The following is a 19,086-nucleotide window of genomic DNA, read 5'->3' as shown; positions in this document are numbered from 1 at the left end:
ATGAAGCTGGTTGCAGGGTTAACCGTGCTGTGGATGTGGGTTGCGGAGGCCATTGAAAACTGCCCCGATGCTTGTAAATGCAGCCAGAAATCCAGTATGGAAAAGACTGAAGTCAATTGTCAGAAGAAGGGGCTTGAGAGCATCCCACCCAAACTCCCTCTGGACACTTGGATCCTTAAAATGGGTGAGCAGAGACTGCAGTCTTGATTTTGGAGGAAATGTTCTTATAGTGACAGTGGTAACCCTGTGACAAAGTATAAAGGAAGAAGAAAATATATATTAAATTAAACATTTCATACATCATGAATCTTCATGTAGCCATATTACACTGCATACTCGAACAAAACATTACCTTTTTTTTCTTTTGAAAGAAATTAAAAGTGACAGTAAATTAAAAAAAATGTTGATCTTTCTATTTATCAAAGAATCCTGAAATGAAATGTATCACAGGTTACACTGTTAGTCCATTAGTTATTATTCCTGACACAGTGCATCAGACCCAAACCTCTCGCTTTAGTTAAACTTTGTGTAGTAATTTGTGTAGTATTACAATGAAGAATGGACAAGTTAAAAGAGTGCTATTCTTCTAATTGAATCTTTTAATCTTCTGAAGAAGATGTAGATGAGTTAGCACAATAATACTAGGGTGTTATGAATGGTTGTAAGGCCATTACTAAGATATTTGAAATGGATATTAGAGCACTACTAGGGTGCTCTGTGTGGTTACTAGGGACTTGCTAGGGTATTTTGGGTGGCTGCTAGGTGCTTGCCTCAAAACTGCCTCAACATACCCTTATGTCTCTATGATATTCTGGTCTCTAGCTAAAGCTCTGGTTCATCAGAATTTGAGTCTGTATAGAGTGCAATGGTGCCTGTCCACTTTTTCAGCTCCATTTGTTCCAGAAGTATTCCAAAACAATTCCTCTATGGAGAAAATGAATGTGATTTTTACTCCCGGAACTCAACACTATGTTTAAATTCCTTACCTTAAAGGGTTAGTTCACCCCAAAATGAAAATTCTGTCATTAATTACTCACCCTCATGTCGTTCCAAACACACAAGACCTTCGTTCATCTTCGGAACACAGATATTTTTTATGAAATCTGAGAGCTTTCTGACCTTGCATAGACAGCAACACAACTGAAATGTTCCCAGACCCAGAGACGTAGTAAGGACATCAGTAAAACAGTCCATGTGACATAAGTGGCTCAACTTCAGTTTTACGAGAATACTTTTTGTGCGCAAAGAAAACAAAAATAACTATTTTATTCAACAATTCTTCTCCTCTTAATCAAGTATTCCACTATTATTTAGAGTATTATTTAAAGCATGCATGTGCTTTCCTCTGGACGTAAACAATGCATGCGCGTGGTGCTGCTGAAGGAGAACATGTGTTGGGTGCTCTCCAAAATGGCGGAAGATGGTAACTCGGGAGAGAATAATAGTTAAATAAAGTTGTTTTTTGTTTTTTTTCTTTGCAAAATTGCGGTTGAACCACTGATGTCACATGGACTGTTTTACTGATGTCCTTACTACATTTCTGGGCCTGGGAGCATTTCAGTTGCATTGCTGTCTATGGAGGGTCAGAAAGCTCTCAGATTTCATCAAAACTATCTTAATTTGTGTTCTGAAGATGAACGAAGGTCTTAAGGGTTTGGAACGACAGGAGGGTGAGTAATTAATGACAGAATTTTAATTTTGGGGTGAACTAACCCTTTGAGCATAGTGATGTTTACTTCGGCACCACTTATTAAGCCCACCTCTTTCGCTTCCTTTTTTTTTCTTTATTTTCAAGGTGAAAATGTATTGCAGGACCTCCCAGCCAACATCCTGAGCTCCGTCTCTAAAATCGAGAGCATAAACTTAGAGAGAAACTCAATCAAATCAATACACCCTCAGGCATTTGCTGGTGCCCAGCGACTGATGCTTCTGAATCTGCAAGGAAACCGAATGTCCAAACTCCCAGTGAAGGGCTTCAAAGATCTTCTAAACCTACGCTTTCTCATGCTGGGCCAGAATCAGATAGCTAGTCTGAAACCTAACATGTTCATTGGCATGAGGAACCTCTCAGAGCTGGATCTGCCCTTGAATGCCCTTACTGCTCTCCCACCAAACACATTCAAGCCTCTGATTGCCCTCAAAGTCCTGGATCTAGCCTTGAACCACATCCAGAGCATCTCACCCAAAGCCTTTGTCGGACTTGATGAGCTGCTTTTTCTTAATTTGGACAACAACAAGCTGAAGAATATCCAAGCTGGGACCTTTGTGCCCCTGATTGGTCTTGAGATGCTGGTGCTAGACAACAATTTTCTCTCCACACTTACCGCGGCCACGCTAGAAGGTCTTTCCAACCTGCAGGAGCTCTATGTGAGAAAGAACGAAATTGAGAGTCTGCCAGCTGACGTGTTCCGTCACACACCTAAACTTACTCACGTGGGCTTAAGTGGGAATCGGCTTCATGCCATTGACGGAAACATGTTAGCCAACATGCAAGGTGAGGAGAAGGACGTTTAAAAATTACTAGTAAGTGGGTTGCCTGAATGACTAGTTGGCTATCAGTTCTAAAGCCCAGCTCACACTGTGCAAATTTTGAAAATCCTAAAAGATTCCTATAATCCTAGGCTAAAATCTGTAGTCTTTGACTGTTGGTTTGACATGTACACAGACAGCCGATTAATGGCCATTGCAATCAAATTTTACCTGCAACGAAATTCTGGCAGTGTTTTAAATGCGTCTTGACTGTCGTACAGTCTGATATTAATGACAACTGAGATCCCACAGTTTGACATGATCATCATGTTCGTACAGTCTGACAAGCAACAATTATTTAGAACTATTAAAAATCGCACAGTGTGCCCCGACTTAAGACAACCAAAAATTATTAGGCTAATATTAGTTAGTTCCTCCGACCCCGATCAGACTCGTTTCTTAGGGGCTGTTTACATAAGACATGCTTATGCGTTCAGCTAGATCAGAGATGCTCAAACTAGAGGCCATGGGCTAAAGTTGGCCGGTGATTACCTTTGATTTGGCCCACACTGTTGTATCACAAAAAACAAATAGGAAAAAGAAGAAATTGTAATACAAATAATTCTTTATTCTTATCTGTTAAGTGTAACACGTTAATCACATTTCTGATTGATTCAGGTTTAAAGGAGGTGTTTCTGCACGACAACCCATGGAAATGTGACTGTAGCATCAACTCACTGGTACATTACGTAGCCCAGACGAGGGCTAATCACTCTCCTCTGCAAAGACTTCGGTGCACCAGTCCAGAAGAGTTTCGTGATAGACCCATCCACCAGCTGAAATCTGATGAACTTCCCTGCAGGGCCTAGAAAATCCTCACATCTGATATCATATCACGAACGACCTCCAAAAGTTGGGAGCACAGTATAATAACAGCGTGATATTTTCTGCATTTGAATGGTGATGCTTCACAGAACTCCAGCCACAATGACTTTGACAGGTTAATGATAGAGCTGCTGTTCTGCAGAGAGTCATAATTTTCACCCACACCAGTCGACTATTTTCAGGCCACCTGGAGAGCAGTACATCCTACAAAACTAAGGAGGAAGTGTGCATTTGTTTTTCCTTATACAAATGAAATGCCTATTTTGTTATGTATTAATAATAATAATAATATGTTTTCACATTTAACTTAACATTAAAAAGATCCTATTTTCTATGTATTATTTATCCAAAGTGTTTTTTATTGTCCTTCAGCATCTACGTAGAAGACGTTGTCAATATATAATGTTAGTAGGCGAGTAAATAAAAAATAGTATATCATACAATAGTTATAATGTCATTAAACCCATTCTTAAAATTCTATTTGATGAAAACAGTATATACACAATAAACACATTTCACAACTGCAAATGATTTTTCGTTAGATTCAGTGAAGCTTAAAGGAAATATATAGAGGTTAGAAAATCCCCTCTGCTCAGAGACCGACTGCAAACTTCCACCACCACCTGAGACTGAATTCCTCATCGGATTGTTACAGCTGAATAAGCATCCTTTGAAATCATCATTCTGTCTCTAAATTCCACCCAGGGTGCTGAAGCTGCAGTCCCACATACAGGAGTGGGATCTTTTCAGATACTGGGATGATGTTATTAAAGCAGGCTGCTAAAACTTATGCTTTGGTATATTTTACAGTTAACTGATATTAAATCTAACTGGTGGTACAGCATACATTCATAGTACATTTAAAAAGTTTAAAAATATTAAATATTAAATTGAATATTTAAATCAGACAGTCACACATTATATACTGTATACACACACACACACAAGCTGCAGTGTTTTTAAAGTATAATATAGTGACTGATATGTCATGACATACTATAAAAACACTCAAGCATGCAATGTTTTCACACTCAGATGATTGTGGATATCTTCTGTGTAACTTTCAAAACCAAATTACTGGTGCATTGTGCTTTTGTGCATAACAAGATAATCCTTTAACACCTAATTTCCCCCAGCGTTGCCATGGCGACCGTAGCTTATAGTAGGGAGCTCCTGCGGATGCCTTAGCCCTCACTGCATCACCTCCTCAACAATTACTCCTCAGCCGTTACCTACTCAGCGTCATCCGACCGCCTCACTTTCACTAGTAGATTTACAATGATAAATTGGCTTGATTCTACCACCAAATAAACAGCTTTACAGCAGCTTACATTAATCAGCTAGAGAACCCCCCCCCACACACACACACACAATACAGTTGGAATTCCATGGATGAAGGAGATAAATTGTTTGTGCTTGCTGATTTAGTGCAGAGTTTTGTACTATTGATGTCGTTTCTAAGTTGACTCTGCATTTTGGCAATGCACTGAGATTATACATCCAGATAATAGTAATATAAGCTTTACAAACCATCCAAATTCATCATATTCCATGGATGTTATATGATGTTTTAAGCCTTAAAAGAAAAGATGGATCTATTCTTTCCTAATATACTACCAAAATTTATATATGCTCAGGGTCTGTTCATGCTTTACTAAACCCGAATGAATGGACAGCAGTGTTCTTTGGTGTTTAACCTTTTTAATATTTGAATATGATTAAGAGACTAATTTCAGCTCTTAATTAGAAGCATGCTATTTCAAAGGTACAGCCTTTTAAGAATGAAACGCTACACTTGCTTGCTGCTTTTTCTGTGTACATTTTGGTAAAAACGCTGGAGTTGCCAAAATGGACTGTGATATGTAATCTTGAGGCTTATTTTCTAAGTGAAACATCCCCACAGCATGATGCTGCTATCACCATGTTACACTGTAGGTATGGTGCAGATGTTGAGCCATTTTTGTCACACTGCTTGCCATTCAGGCTGAAGAGTTTAACGTTTACAGGTGCATCTCAGAAAATTAGAATATGGTGAAAAAGTTATTTTTTTCTTGTAACTTATTTCAAAAAGTGAAACTTTCATATATTTTAGATTCATTACATGTAAAGTAAAATACTTCAAAAGTTTTTGTTTTGTTTTAGAGCTTACAGCTAATGAAAGTCAAAAATCAGTATCTTAAAATATTAGAATATTTACATTTGAGTTTCAATAAATGACCGTCCATAAATTCAGGGTATCTCTTGTTCTTTGAAACCACAATAATGGGGAACACTGCTGACTTGGCAATGGTCCAGAAGACGAACATTGACGCCCTCCACAAAGAGGGTAAGTCACAGAGGGTCATTACTGAACGGGGTGGCTGTTCAAGGAGTGCTGTATCAAAGCATATTAAATGCAAAGTTGACTGGAAGGAAGAATTTGGGTAGGAAAATGTGCACAAGCAACAGGGATGACCACAAGCTTGAGAATACTGTCAAGAAAAGCCGATTCAAACACTTGGGAGAGCTTCACAAGGAGTGGACTGAAGCTGGAGTCAGTGTGTCACCAAGAGTCACCACGCTCAGACGTCTTCAGGAAAAGGGCTACCAAGCCACTTCTGAAACAGAAACATCATCAGAAGCATCTTACCTGGGCTAAAGAGAAAAATAACTGGACTGTTGCTCAGTGGTCCAAAGTCCTCTTTTCAGATAAAAGTACATTTTGCTTTTCATTTGGAAATCAAGGTCTGGTGTCTGTAGGAAGGCTGGAGAGGCACAGAATCCAAGCTGCTTGAAGTCAGTGATGATTTGGGGTGCCGTGACGTCTGCTGGTGTTGGTCCATTGTGTTTTATCAAGTCCAAAGTCAATGCAGCCATCTACCAGGAGATTTTAGAGCACTTTATGCTTCCATCTGCTGACAAGCTTTATGGAGATGCTTTTTTTTTTCTTTTCCAGCAGGACTTTAGCACCTGCCCACACTGCCAAAACCACTTCCAAGTGCTTTGCTGACCATGATATTACTGTGCTTGATTGGCCAGCCAACAAGCCTGACCTGAACCCTGTATGGAATTTATGGGATATTTTCAAGATTCCTCACTGATGCTGGAATTTGTGGAGCCCTGACCAAGTACTGAGTGCATAAATGAACATACTTTAAAGAACTTGAACTTTTCTGTTTTGCAAATCCTTTTTTTGATTGATCTCAGGAAATATTCTAATATTTTGAGATACTGATTTTTGATTTTCATGAGCTATAAGCTCTAATCATCAAAATTAAAACAAAAAAACTTTTGACATTTTTTACTTTACATGTAATGAATCTAAAATGTATGAAAGTTTCACTTTTTGAAACAAGTTACAAAAAAAAATTAACTTAGTCCATTAACTGGTGTTTACCAAACTCCACTCGGGTTGCTAGATGTCTTTACTTAAGAGTGATGTCTATCTAACAGTTAAACATAATGACTTAATGATTAATGAAACCATATGCACAGATAGTTTTCCTCCCGGTAGCTTCAGCAGGAGCTCTAACTGCCTATAGAGTATCTAATTAAGTCCTAGGTCACCTTGTCTACCTCTACAGCCATTAGTAAAGGCGTATTCTCTTAATTTGTCATTTCCAAAAAAAAAAAAATTCTTTCCATCTGTGTTTCATCGTGGTAAAAATCTATACTTGCCTTGACATTGAAAAGTATAAAACTGATGTAGAATGATGTAGATTATGTAAAAATATATAAATATATTATCTGCTTCAAGACAAACTATAGCAATAAAGTAAAGAATCTTCCTATTAAGAATTTTTGTATTTCAGGCTTACCTTCTGTGTTTTGCTCACTAATGAAATTTGTATTGTAAATACAGCAACATATGATTAACATTATTTCAAATTTAGTATGGAGTGTTGTTTGACCTCATCAAGTTTGAATCGTTTAAAGGAATATTTCGCAAAAAAATAAATCCATCATAATTTTCTCACTCTCATGCTGTAGGTTGCTAACTGACTTTGCTCTATAAGTAAATATTTTGAGAAGTCAATGGGCACCTACCAACATTCTTTAAAATATCTTCATTTTTGTTCCATAATAGAGAGAAAGTCATGCAGATTTGAAATGACATGAGGGTGAGTAAATGACAGTTTTTTTTTATTTTGGGTTGTTACGTTCCTAGTTAGTCTAGGGTTAGGGCAACACGTAACAGAATAAAAAAAGTGATGGTAGCAAAGTTCAATTCCCAACCTGGTGCTTTAACAAATGCAAACAATCAACTGAATATCAAGAAACAAGTTCTTTTATTTTAAAGTTATGGGAGGATGTTGAAGCTTCAAGAGGGGGCAAGGCCAAAATAAACAAAACCTCTAACTATTAGTTTCTCCCTAAAACAAAGAAAAGGAAACAAAAATACAACAATATATAACAATACACTAATTCCCTAACTAGCATAAACAGGAGAAAATCAAGATACAAAGAAAATGGCACCCACCTCTCTACTAACATATTCCCCATAAATGAACAAACTTCATAAATAACAAACAATAACAAAAGAAAATACGAACAGATAATAACTTCCAAACCAAACTTCTTGTCGTAGGCCTCAGTCACCACAAGAGTGTTAACACAGTACTACAAAGAAATCAATCAACAAAACAACTAATAAAGCTTGTTGGGTTGAGAATAGAAGCCTCACAACGCAGCCTCCACACACACCCTGTGCAGTGCAATGGCGCAGCTTAAATCCTCACAGTTTCCCCTCCTCCCGCAATCACATCAGATCACCAATCATTGGAATCAGGTGGCAGCCATTACCTCCTGCTTATGGAAAGGGGGAGAGAGGGAAAAACAGGGAGAAAAACAAAACAAAATTGGACGTAACTTGGGTGAACTGTCATCTTAAGACTAAGCAATGTAGTGAATAAATACTCATCAAATAAGACATTATGTTGAAGTATAGTGTTTGTGTTAATGCAATTCTCATGAGCACCTTGGGAAACAACTCTTTGCATTCATCATGAACACGGTTCGTTGAAAAAAAAAACATTAAGGGATGTTTTGTAGGTGCAGGGAAGTCTTTCATGGGTTGTGATGATTACAGCACAGTGAAATACAACAGCAGCATTCTTCTGGATCCACTGTTTGCAGAAAAAGATACTAACAATGTGCCTTGTGTGAAAAAAAACATCCTCCCACTGACTAGCGGCAACAGACTTTTCTTTTTGCTGCATTGTAAGTCACTCTGTAGCTCAACTTTAAATGTGAAGTTTAAGCATGTTCACAAAGTGGAATAATTTGTTCAGGCACTTAGACTAAAAACGAACCCTTTTAATAAAAAAAAGTAACATTTCAAGACAAAATTGTCATATTTGATCAAAATCAATAGTTAGGTTTCATAGTAATGTCTCTAAATGAATGCAGTGGTGCTCATGTTGTCATACAGACCAGTGTTTCCAGATATTGCTGCGCTTGACATTCTGATGGCTGACATGTCTTAGAAGGAGCAGTTCAGGGTTAAGAGCGGCTATATTAAATGGAGGCACCTGACTTGCCTCATGACTCATTGACTTAAGCCTAAGACTGCCGTTACATAAAATACTGGCTCTCTAATAGGCCCTGACGGCTTTAGAGGAACTTCAGCTACTTTTCTTATCTGTTTTCAACTTCGAAGCTTGGCAAATGCTGTATGATAGAGGTGTTATGTTAATTTGATCAAAGTCTTGCTGAAACTAGCAACTGTGTTGTTGTCAGGTGGTCTGAACTTTTTTTTTTTTGGCTCTTGGTTTAGCCTGAATTAGTATTAGATTGACTGGTTGTCCTAAAGATTCTGTGTACCAATTATATGTTTATTAATATGTTGCTCATTGGTCTTTACAGTTAGTTAAAGGGACATTTCAGATGAACCAGTAGTTAATTGAAACTAATGATTTTCTGTGTGCTTGAGTGTGGATTTATTCTATTGGGGAAGTCTTAGCAGAGAGATTGTCAGAGATTGTCGTGTTCATTGGAGATGCAACATTGAAACTCATAATAAATTTCAGATACTCTTTTTTGACTGTTTGTGGCAATTGGATGTCAACAGCACAGCTTGTTATAAGAACACAACAGCTCTGCACCTAAAAGAATCTGTCACCAGCTATATAGTCTATTTTGGCTAATTAATATTTTTGTTCAAATATTAGTGTTTACACATTTAGTATTTACTTTCGACCACTATTCTCTGCTCAGGATGGTTTTGTGAGTTCACTATGACAGTGAAAGTCTACTCTCATGTATGTTTGAAAGCCTGACTTGTATCTTCTCCGCTCAAATGAGACCCATCTGGCTTTCTCTAAGGAGTCTTACTGCTCTGTTTCATGCGACTGCCTGTGTTAGGGCCTTATTATCAGAGTTAGAAAAGAGGAAGTCTCCTTGCAAACACCAAACTGGTCTTGAGCCTCATCAGTATGAGCTAGAAGAGAGCTAATAATGCTGTTTACAGGACAAGACTGACTGCTCTGTCTGCAGAAAAACACTCTTTATTTCAGTATTTTTGTCTTGTTTTCCAATAAATATTTTACTTAAACAAAAATAATTGTATGCATTATAAAAAACTTTGACTTAATTAAGGTTGCGTTTCTAAATCTAATTTCTTTTCTTTATCGATATTCAATTAATCAACTGAATTTGTCAAAGGGGTAAAAATAATCTCTGGAAACAAATCGTAATATCTTACCCAACTAAATTGATTGTGTTTTAAAGATATTTTCACTGAAGATAAGACAAAAATACTGATTAAGAAATTAATTTGCTGCTGGGTGCTGCATGCAATTATACAAAAAGCAGTCTTCTGTTCTATAAAAACTGTGAGGTGAAGTTTATCTTTTGAAACAGAGATATGGTTGCTAATGTTGCACTGCTGTTATATGCAAGGTGGCAGGTGTGTTTACATTTCAAGCGTAAGAAGATTTGTTTGCACCGCCTCATTCCTTCAAAACTCGTTCCCCTCACAGGTGCTTTCAGGGCTGTCAGTCACAGGCAATGAAAGCGTGCACACAAACAGAAATTTAATTTCACACAGGGGCATAAACTGATTGGAAAATGTCTCCTTATATTAATTGTTATCCTGTCTTTCCTCCATCATCTACTTTCTACCTCCAGCTCTTCTCTATCTCTCTCCCTCGACTGTGGAGGCAGCTGCTGTAGGGGGTTCTGCAGGTTTAAATATGCTCTTTTTGAATTGTATATGAGGATTACAGAGACCCATTCTCAAACGCTCTCCATCGACTGAGGCAACATTAATAAACCCCATACTCCACATAAGCCAAAGTCTGCTTGTACATATAAACAGTGTATAGATTTAAACTCTGTATGACAGCATGAAGGTACATATTACAATTGGCTAATAAGGTTTTTTGGTTTGTAATTTACATTTCAGAATAAGATAGTATGTAAATATCACATGAGGATGGTTTTATTTATTATGTATTATTTTATGTATTATTTTAGTAATAAATAAATAATACATACATAATATACAAGAAACAAATCGATTTAAATAAATATAATTAGGCCTTTATGTGATGTCACACAGGGAGTTATTAGAATGGCCTTTTGCTTTTTGTTTGACTAGAAATTCCTTGCTGATTGTTGGTTTTGACAATGATTTTTTGGGGGGAGAAAATTGCTGACTATAACATAACACTATAGCTCCTGTACAGAGATACTTTTTGCAAACTGTCTATTCCTCAATGACACTTGTCAGCATACTTTATGACAGCTGTGCTGGTTATTCTGCTGCATTGGACACTTTGGGATTTGCACTCTCTCCAGCATTAATGCGATTAATTGAGGATGTTTTGTTGTTTCAACAGAATATGCTCTTGTACTCTCTCACCCTCTGGCATTCAAACATACTTTTCAATAGCAGTTGCCCAAAAATGGACTCTCCCCTTAGTCCATCTAAGAAGTAGATTAATTTGTTTGTTCATTAGAACAGATTTGTTGATCACATGCTCACCAGTGGATCCTCTGCAGTGAATGGGTGCCGTCAGAATAAGAGTGTGTAAGCTGAGTATTTGTAAGAAACAAATATTTCATTACAATGTTTTAATTCCGAACCACTGGAGTCCTCTATCCATAAAAATTATTTTTCCAGTGAAAACGTCATCTCATCTGAATCAGGGGTGAAATATGCACAGATCAACCAGCGTTTACAAGTGAAAACTGTCCAAAACAGTTCTGAACAAAAATGTCTGTGGATTTTGAAGTAAGGGGGATGGACTGGGGACAACTGGGGACGGACTGTTTCACTGGAGTAAGCATTTTTAAGGATTATGGACTTTTATTTTGACCGGAGATGATGGTTTAAAGTTAAAATGGTTTAAGGATGAAGTTCTTTCTAACAAACACACTGCTTTTTGCTTCACAAGACATTGATGGACTGGAGTCGTCGTGTGTATTACTTGTGGATTACGGTGATGTTTTCATCAACTGTTTGGACTCTCATTCTGACGGCACCCATTCACTGCAGATGATCCATTGGTGAGCAAGTGATGATGGTACTTGGTTGACCAGAATAAATTTTCAGCAACTTTAAATTTTTTGGGTGAACTATTCCTTTAGGATCTCTTGTCAAATTTATATTTAATTCAACTACTTTGCATAGTATTTGATGACAATTTGTCTTTTTTTATTAAACTGTTTTATTTCAGGCCTCATGGCTACAGTCAAAGAATATTCATAGTCTTTCCTGTGTAATATTGCTTTCACATTTTAACTTCGTGCGACTTCTGAAAGTATGAGTTTGAGAATCTGATTTGCACATTTTCACAGTGTCAGAAAGACCTTTCAAATTCTCAGTCATACTGCATCCTGCTGCGTGTCCAGATTGTAGACTTCAGATTTTATTTACAAGGAAACGCAGACTCAAATCCCCTAGGTATGTCAGTAAGACTGAATTGTGTGCACATAGTTGAACTGGCAGTCTTTATCAAAACAGCCCCTCACTATGAAAGAAAAAAAACTCAGAGCTGGTGAAAATTCAGCAGGTCCCAGTCCCATATTGTTTGGAGGAGGCAGTCCACAGGAACTAAGTGGAAGTGTTTTGGTGTTGTTGGGGCATTAATAAATCACTGTGGATGGGGTGGATGAGATTGCATCAGAGGCGCAGTCTGTAATCCTTGACCAGCACGGGTACATACCATTACTCTCCAACTGGGCTACAGAGCCTCATTCTCACAGAGTGCACCAAAGCCTAATTAATCCTTCAACACCTCTTCTCTTCCTCACCCTTTCTACTAGAGTTCAGTCCCAGAAAATGCCCTCATCCTTCGAGTCCTGAATTAGTTCCATAACTGCCTGTATCTTCCGAGACAGCTCCTCTGTAAGATAAATTATATGAATCATAAAAGTGGGCGTGCATTATTCCGATTCATGGGAGTTCAAAGCATGCTCTGACAAGAGGCAGAGAGCATATTGTAGGTTGTAATAAAATTTAGATGTAATTTTTTATGACAGTTCCTCTCATTACGGGGTAATGGTGCACTTTCCCAAATGATCTCCACTACAGTAGTTATAGACTAACAGTACTTATAGAGTAACATTACTAAAGAACATTTCTCAGGATCTGTTTTATTGAACACCAGCAATGAATATGAATGACTGTTGTTGTCTCTCTATAAGCCATGGCTGATTTGTCATAATTAACAGTACATACAGAATGAGAAAAAAAAATACGACTATGAAAAAAATAAAAAGCATCTTTAAAAAGTATACATATATTATACAATTAAATATTTCTATTTTATATATATATTTATTGTATTACATATTTAGTTTTAAACCAATCCAAAATCAAACTGATGACAAAAGTCCTCTTTTATTAAAAAAAATAATTATCCCACTGTACAATATGCAGATAGCAGTGTTATAGCAAAAAATAGACTTCCTGAATAAATTAATATTAGACCCTCTGACCTCATATATACAGTACATAACTAATGAATGCCACATACAGTAGCTTTGTATGTTTTGCTGGAACTAAAAATAATTTCAGTTAAAGTTCAGGTAAACCTTACACATTCAGAAAAGTATATTAAAATTACAAATACATTGGGCTGAACTGCTCAAATCATTGTTGCTCTGGCAACTTCAGCACTAAACAGCATCGCAGATACACTAACGCTGTACGGATCATCTGAGAAAGGTCATCAACTCTTTGAAGTGGATCTCTGTAAAATCCCAGTGGTTATCAGGCTGTTTAAATGTACCGCTGCAGTTGGAAAGGTAAGTGTTGCATCTGTGCAAGCGCTATAAACTCACCAAGGTCTAGGAAGAGCTTCATTACGTTGGTTAATTAGATACCTATTATCATAACTCACTGGAAGCTAATTAGTGAGGAGGTAAAGTCACATTGGGACCATACTGGTGATAACTAAAAACTATGTACACTATCCTATTCCTATCGTAAGTCCCTTTTGACACTCTCAGTTAAATGGCCTGGCTCAGCGTGCACAATACGGAGTTGATTTGAGGAGGTTCTTTAACCCATGTTTGTTAAAGATTTGACTTTTATTACCACTAGAAGTACAAACTAGGGCAGTCAGTAAATAAGTCAATAATTTTTTTTTTGTTCTTTTTTTGTAATGCTAAATTGATTAGATATTTATCTGAGCCACCAACAAAAGAAAAAGGAGAATTTGGGTTAAAATAAATTCTGTTAAAATCTATATCTGTGTTTGAAAGACTTGAGCTTTATTTTTAATGGAAGCCTGAGCAGGCATCTCTAAATCTTCTCACATCAGCAGGCTGCTGTGATTCAGGTGCCTGAGATCATGCAAGCCATGCACTTAGCTTTTTTTTGGCCAGGGACTTTTCTTTGGGATTAAACGCTTCCAGGAGGGATTGAGTGAAAATTCTGTCAGTTGAGAATTGAGAAACTCATTCTGTCAGTTGTTTTACTTTCCTGTAAGAAACATCCTCATTTTATTCTCACTGAGAACATAATGATCTTTAAAAAGTTGAAGAGTGTCATTTCTGCATAGTTAGTCTGTTAGTCTCACCAAACACTTTGCAAAATAGACAGGTTTCCCAAATGCTTTATTTAGAAAGAAAGTAATATTTGATATTTTTAGCGAAATGTTTCCTTGTCCCTCCCACACTGAAATAGATTAGGAAAAAATTAATCAAGTGCTTCAATAATAATAAATCATGATTTATGATTAAGAATGAATGCTATTCATTCTTCATTGCACTATACTTGCATTGTTTTATCTGTGGCTGTTGATATGACATCACTCCCATGATTCATGGATCAATGTGAATTACCCTGAACTTTAATTGTGTGCTGTTTTTAGTCATATGTGATGCACTATTCATGAGAGAGCCTTGAATTTATTTTGCTCTGTTTCACAGAGTTTTCATGCTCCCACAGATACACTTTATACACATGAGGGTTAACATTAACCCTTGCCATCATATCCACTGGCAGTTCTGCATGTTATTTTATCCATACACAAACCAAATGTCAAACCTTTAAAAACACAAGTCATGTCAGTTGAAAAAATTATAACAGGAGTCACCTTATTGGTAAGGCTATCATAAAATCATATGAATGTGTTATTATGGAAGAAATATAACTGAATAAATTTGCACTTTTGTTTTGCATTTTGTTTTAGGGAAGTAACAACATCATGTGACTTTCTGAATTAAGACCAGTGCTCTGGTTTTATAAGACCAATAGGAATAACAGCTTCAACCTCAGCTTCAAGATTTCACTTTTCACTAGCTAGAGCAGAGGTACATTAAATGAAGAATTGCCTTTGATCATATTTGTCTCTCTTAGAATGAAATGTTGGGCTTTGATAGTTTGATAGTTGGGCTTGTTGTCACATGCACTGTATCTCAGTACCAGTTTTTTTTTTTTTTGTGGAAATCCAATCTTATAAATGATTGTTTTCTCTAACAGTGGTTTTAGGTTTGTTTTAAATAACTACTGTTTTGATAAAATATTGTGTTTTAAATATCGCCAAAAAAAACTTTCATATATAAAATGTTTTTAGTAAAATCCAGTGTTTTATATATATATGTGAAAATATATATATATATATTTTTTTTTTGCATGTTTGTCACACTTTAATGTTTCAGATCATCAAACTAATTTAAATATTAATCAAAGATAACACAAGTAAACACAACATGCAGTTTTTGAATGAAGTTTTTTATTATGAAGGGAAAACAAAATCCAAAACCACATGGCCCTGTGTGAAAAAGTGCTTGCCCCCTAAACCTAATAACTGGTTGGGCCACCCTTAGCAGCAACAACTGCAATCAAGCATTTGCGATAACTTGCAATGAGTCTGTTACAGTGCTGTGGAGGAATTTTGGCCCACTCAACTTATCAGAATTGTTGTAATTCAGCCACATTGGAGGGTTTTCGAGAATTAACCGCCTTTTTAAGGTCATGCCACAGCATCTCAATAGGATTCAGGTCAGGACTTTGTCTAGGCCACTCCAAAGTCTTCATTTTGTTTTTCTTCAGCCATTCAGAGGTGGATTTGCTGGTGTGTTTTGGATCATTGTCCTGCTGCAGAACCCAAGTTCGCTTCAGCTTGAGGTCACGAACAGATGGCCGGACATTGTCCTTCAGGATTTTTTGGTAGACAGCTGAATTCATGGTTCCATTTATCACAGCAAGTCTTCCAGGTCCTGAAGCAGCAAAACAGCCCCAGACCATCACACTACCACCACCATATTTTACTGTTGGTTTGATGTTCTTTTTCTGAAATGCTGTGTTACTTTTACGCCAGATGTAATGGGACACACATCTTCCAAAACGTTCAACTTTTGTCTCGTCAGTCCACAGAGTATTTTCCCAAAAGTCTTGGGGATCATCAAGATGTTTTCTGGCAAAACTGAGACGAGCCTTTATTTTCTTTTTGCTTTTCCCAGTCTCTTTCTTATGGTGGAGTCATGAACACTGACCTTAACTGAGGCAAGTGAGGCCTGCAGTTCTTTAGATGTTGTTGTGGGGTCTTTTGTGACCTCTTCACACAGGGCCATGTGGGTTTGGATTTTGTTTTCCCTTCATAAAAAAAACCCTTCATTTAAAAACTGCATGTTGTGTTTACTTGTGTTATATCTTTGATTAATATTTAATTTTTCTGATGATCTGAAACATTAAAGTATGACAAACATGCAATAAAATAAAAAATCAGGAAGGGGGGCAACACTTTTTCACACCACTGTATATATGTGTATATTTGCTACTTTAAAATAAAATATAAAAAGACCCTCAAACTTATTTTATTTCAGGTTGTTGCCAAATAAACATTTATCATTTTGTGTAGACATAGAAAATGAAAAAAATGACAAACACGAAAAAAAACACTAAAACTTTAACTAAAATGAAAATGTGTTTTTGCATTCTTTTTTTTTTTTCGTGATAGGACAGTTGAGATATGACCACGTGGCAGGATTCGAACTCGGGACACCTGAAGTGCAATTACACCACATGTCTACTCGCTCTGCCCACAAGGCTATCGCCGCCAACAATGCGAATAAAAGGTTTTTTAAATGTTGCAAAAATAATACTGGTTATACTGACGTTCGAAAGTAAATTTATCATGAGAATCCTGGTAAAAAAAAAAAAAAAAAAAGGGACAACTAGCCCCAGTCTCCTCTACAAGTTAGTAGGCATACAGTAATTTAGAATTCTAGGAAAAAAGTGCCGCAAAACATTTATGCCTATTTATTAAAAACAGGACATACTGTAAAAGTTTTGTGACCTATTTAATCTTCAAACAATCTGTCTCTGTGTTTCAAAGCATTACATCATCCTTTCAATTAATACTTGCTGTTGCAAAGCAGTAAGTTGGAACTGAAGTTTTTGAAAGGGATCTCCCTGCAGAGTGTGGATTGAGGAAACAGGTGGGGTTTCAGCCATTACAGAGCATAATAAAGCATATGGACACCCCCTGCAGACTTTTCCTAGCTGGGGCTTCACTTCTAAAAGAACTAGTGGATAAAAGACCAGCAGCTCTTTGCTCCACCAGGTTCAACAATTACACAGAAACAGCCTACTTTCTATTTCTGATTTTCTAAAGCAAAACAATAAAATGTGGGCTATGACACTGTTGTGTTTTGAAGGAAACACTAAATTTTATACAATATATGAAGTCCTTTTTTCATCTCTGTATCATGGTTGAAGACCCCTTCTGGAGCAAAGATCTGTGCCTTGTTTATTAACCTTAGCTGTCACCATCGCAGATACTGTCCTGCTGTTGACCATAAGTCAGTCCTGCCTACAGGGCATGCACATGAACACAGCTGCGAGTCTAATCTAACACCCACTGATGCTTGACATAGAGAGCACATACTAAACAGCAGCTGCAACAAAACACAACCTTATGCTGCTTCGATCAGATTGATATATTTTTAGAGGATTAAACAGTTTTTAAAGCAATGGTTTACCCCCACATGAAAATTTGCTGAAAAATGTACTTACCCTCAGGCCATCCAAAGATGTAGATGAGTTTGTTTCTTCATTGAAACAGATTTTAACTAATTAAGCAATACGTCACTTGCACATTAATGGATCCTCTGCAGTGAATGGGTGCCGTCAGAATGAGAGTCCAAACAGCTGATAAAAACATCACAATAATCCACATGTAATCCACAAGACTTCAGTCTATCAGTTAACGTCTTGCGAAATGAAAAGCTGAACAAATCCATCATTAAGGTGTTTTAACTTCAAAATGTTGCTTTTGGACAAAATTTATAATAACACTTCCATCAATCCATCCTCTGTTGTCCTCTCATATCAAAATCTACCGACGTATGTTTTTGGAACTGTTTTCACTTGTAATCCATAATTGATCAGTGCATATTTCATCTCCTGATTCAGACGAGACAACGTTTAATTCAATCACGCAACTTTCCACTTCACAAGATGTTAAACGATGGACAGGGGTTGTGTGGATTTCTTGTGGATTATTGTGATGTTTTTATCAGCTGTTTGGATTCTTATTCTGATGGCACCCATTCACTGCAGTGGATCCATCAGTGAACAAGTAATGCAATTGCTACATGTCTCCAAATTTGTTCTGATGAAGAAACAAACTCATCTACATCTTGGATGGCCTGAGGGTGAGTAAATGTAAGGAAACTTTCATTTGGGTGAACTATTCCTTTCAAAAAAGTGTCAAATTATGAAAGAGTTGAAACTGTTTAACATGCAGCATGCGTTCTGTTGCATAACATGGATGCATTTGTTTACGTGATGTAATTCAATTGCCCTTTGTTTAATAGTTTAAGAGTTAGGTTACGAGTTAAACATTTTGTTATATTTATGCAAGATTTATTAACACTACATACAGCCATTCCAGGAGCGAACAACACAAAGCGATGAATAACAACTTGACTCTTTGTAAAACGATATAGAGAGTCTTAATGCTTTGTGATTAGCTGATTAGCACCACGGAAATGATGCCCGCAGCATATGTTTGTCCTTTATCCTCGACCAAGCTCCACAATGCCCCTATTCCACACGTAGTTAGTCAGTCTACTAATGTGCTGTTGCTCCACAATGAGATGGAGCGTCACAGGGGGAGATAATGACAGTCTGCTCCTGCTCTCCATTACCACTGCTCCGCCTCTGGGGACTCGTGGAGGAAATTGTATGCAGAGTGGCTTGCCGTCTGACTTTAAAGCTGCCGTAACCGGCCTTCTGGCACTCTCGATCCCACGGATAATGACATGATGGCTGTGATCAAACTTTTCATTTAA

At 37.1% G+C, this 19,086-nt stretch overlaps 1 protein-coding gene across 1 annotated transcript; it reads left to right on the top strand.

Annotated features, from left to right (window-relative positions):
* On the top strand, nucleotides 1-3,338 carry LOC306880384 (uncharacterized protein; the record flags this gene model as incomplete). The annotated part of the gene is made up of 3 exons (XM_079433877.1): nucleotides 1-184; nucleotides 1,796-2,494; nucleotides 3,148-3,338. The coding sequence occupies 3 exons, from the start codon at nucleotides 1-3 to the stop codon at nucleotides 3,336-3,338; spliced, it is 1,074 nt and encodes a 357-aa protein (XP_079290003.1).
* Between the last annotated feature and the right edge of the window lie 15,748 nt (nucleotides 3,339-19,086).

Source organism: Barbus barbus (genome assembly GCF_936440315.1).
Source record: "Barbus barbus genome assembly, chromosome: 14".
NCBI lineage: Eukaryota > Metazoa > Chordata > Actinopteri > Cypriniformes > Cyprinidae > Barbus > Barbus barbus.
The sequence above is the reverse complement of the archived record's forward strand: the minus strand, read 5'-3'. Positions and strand labels throughout refer to the sequence as shown.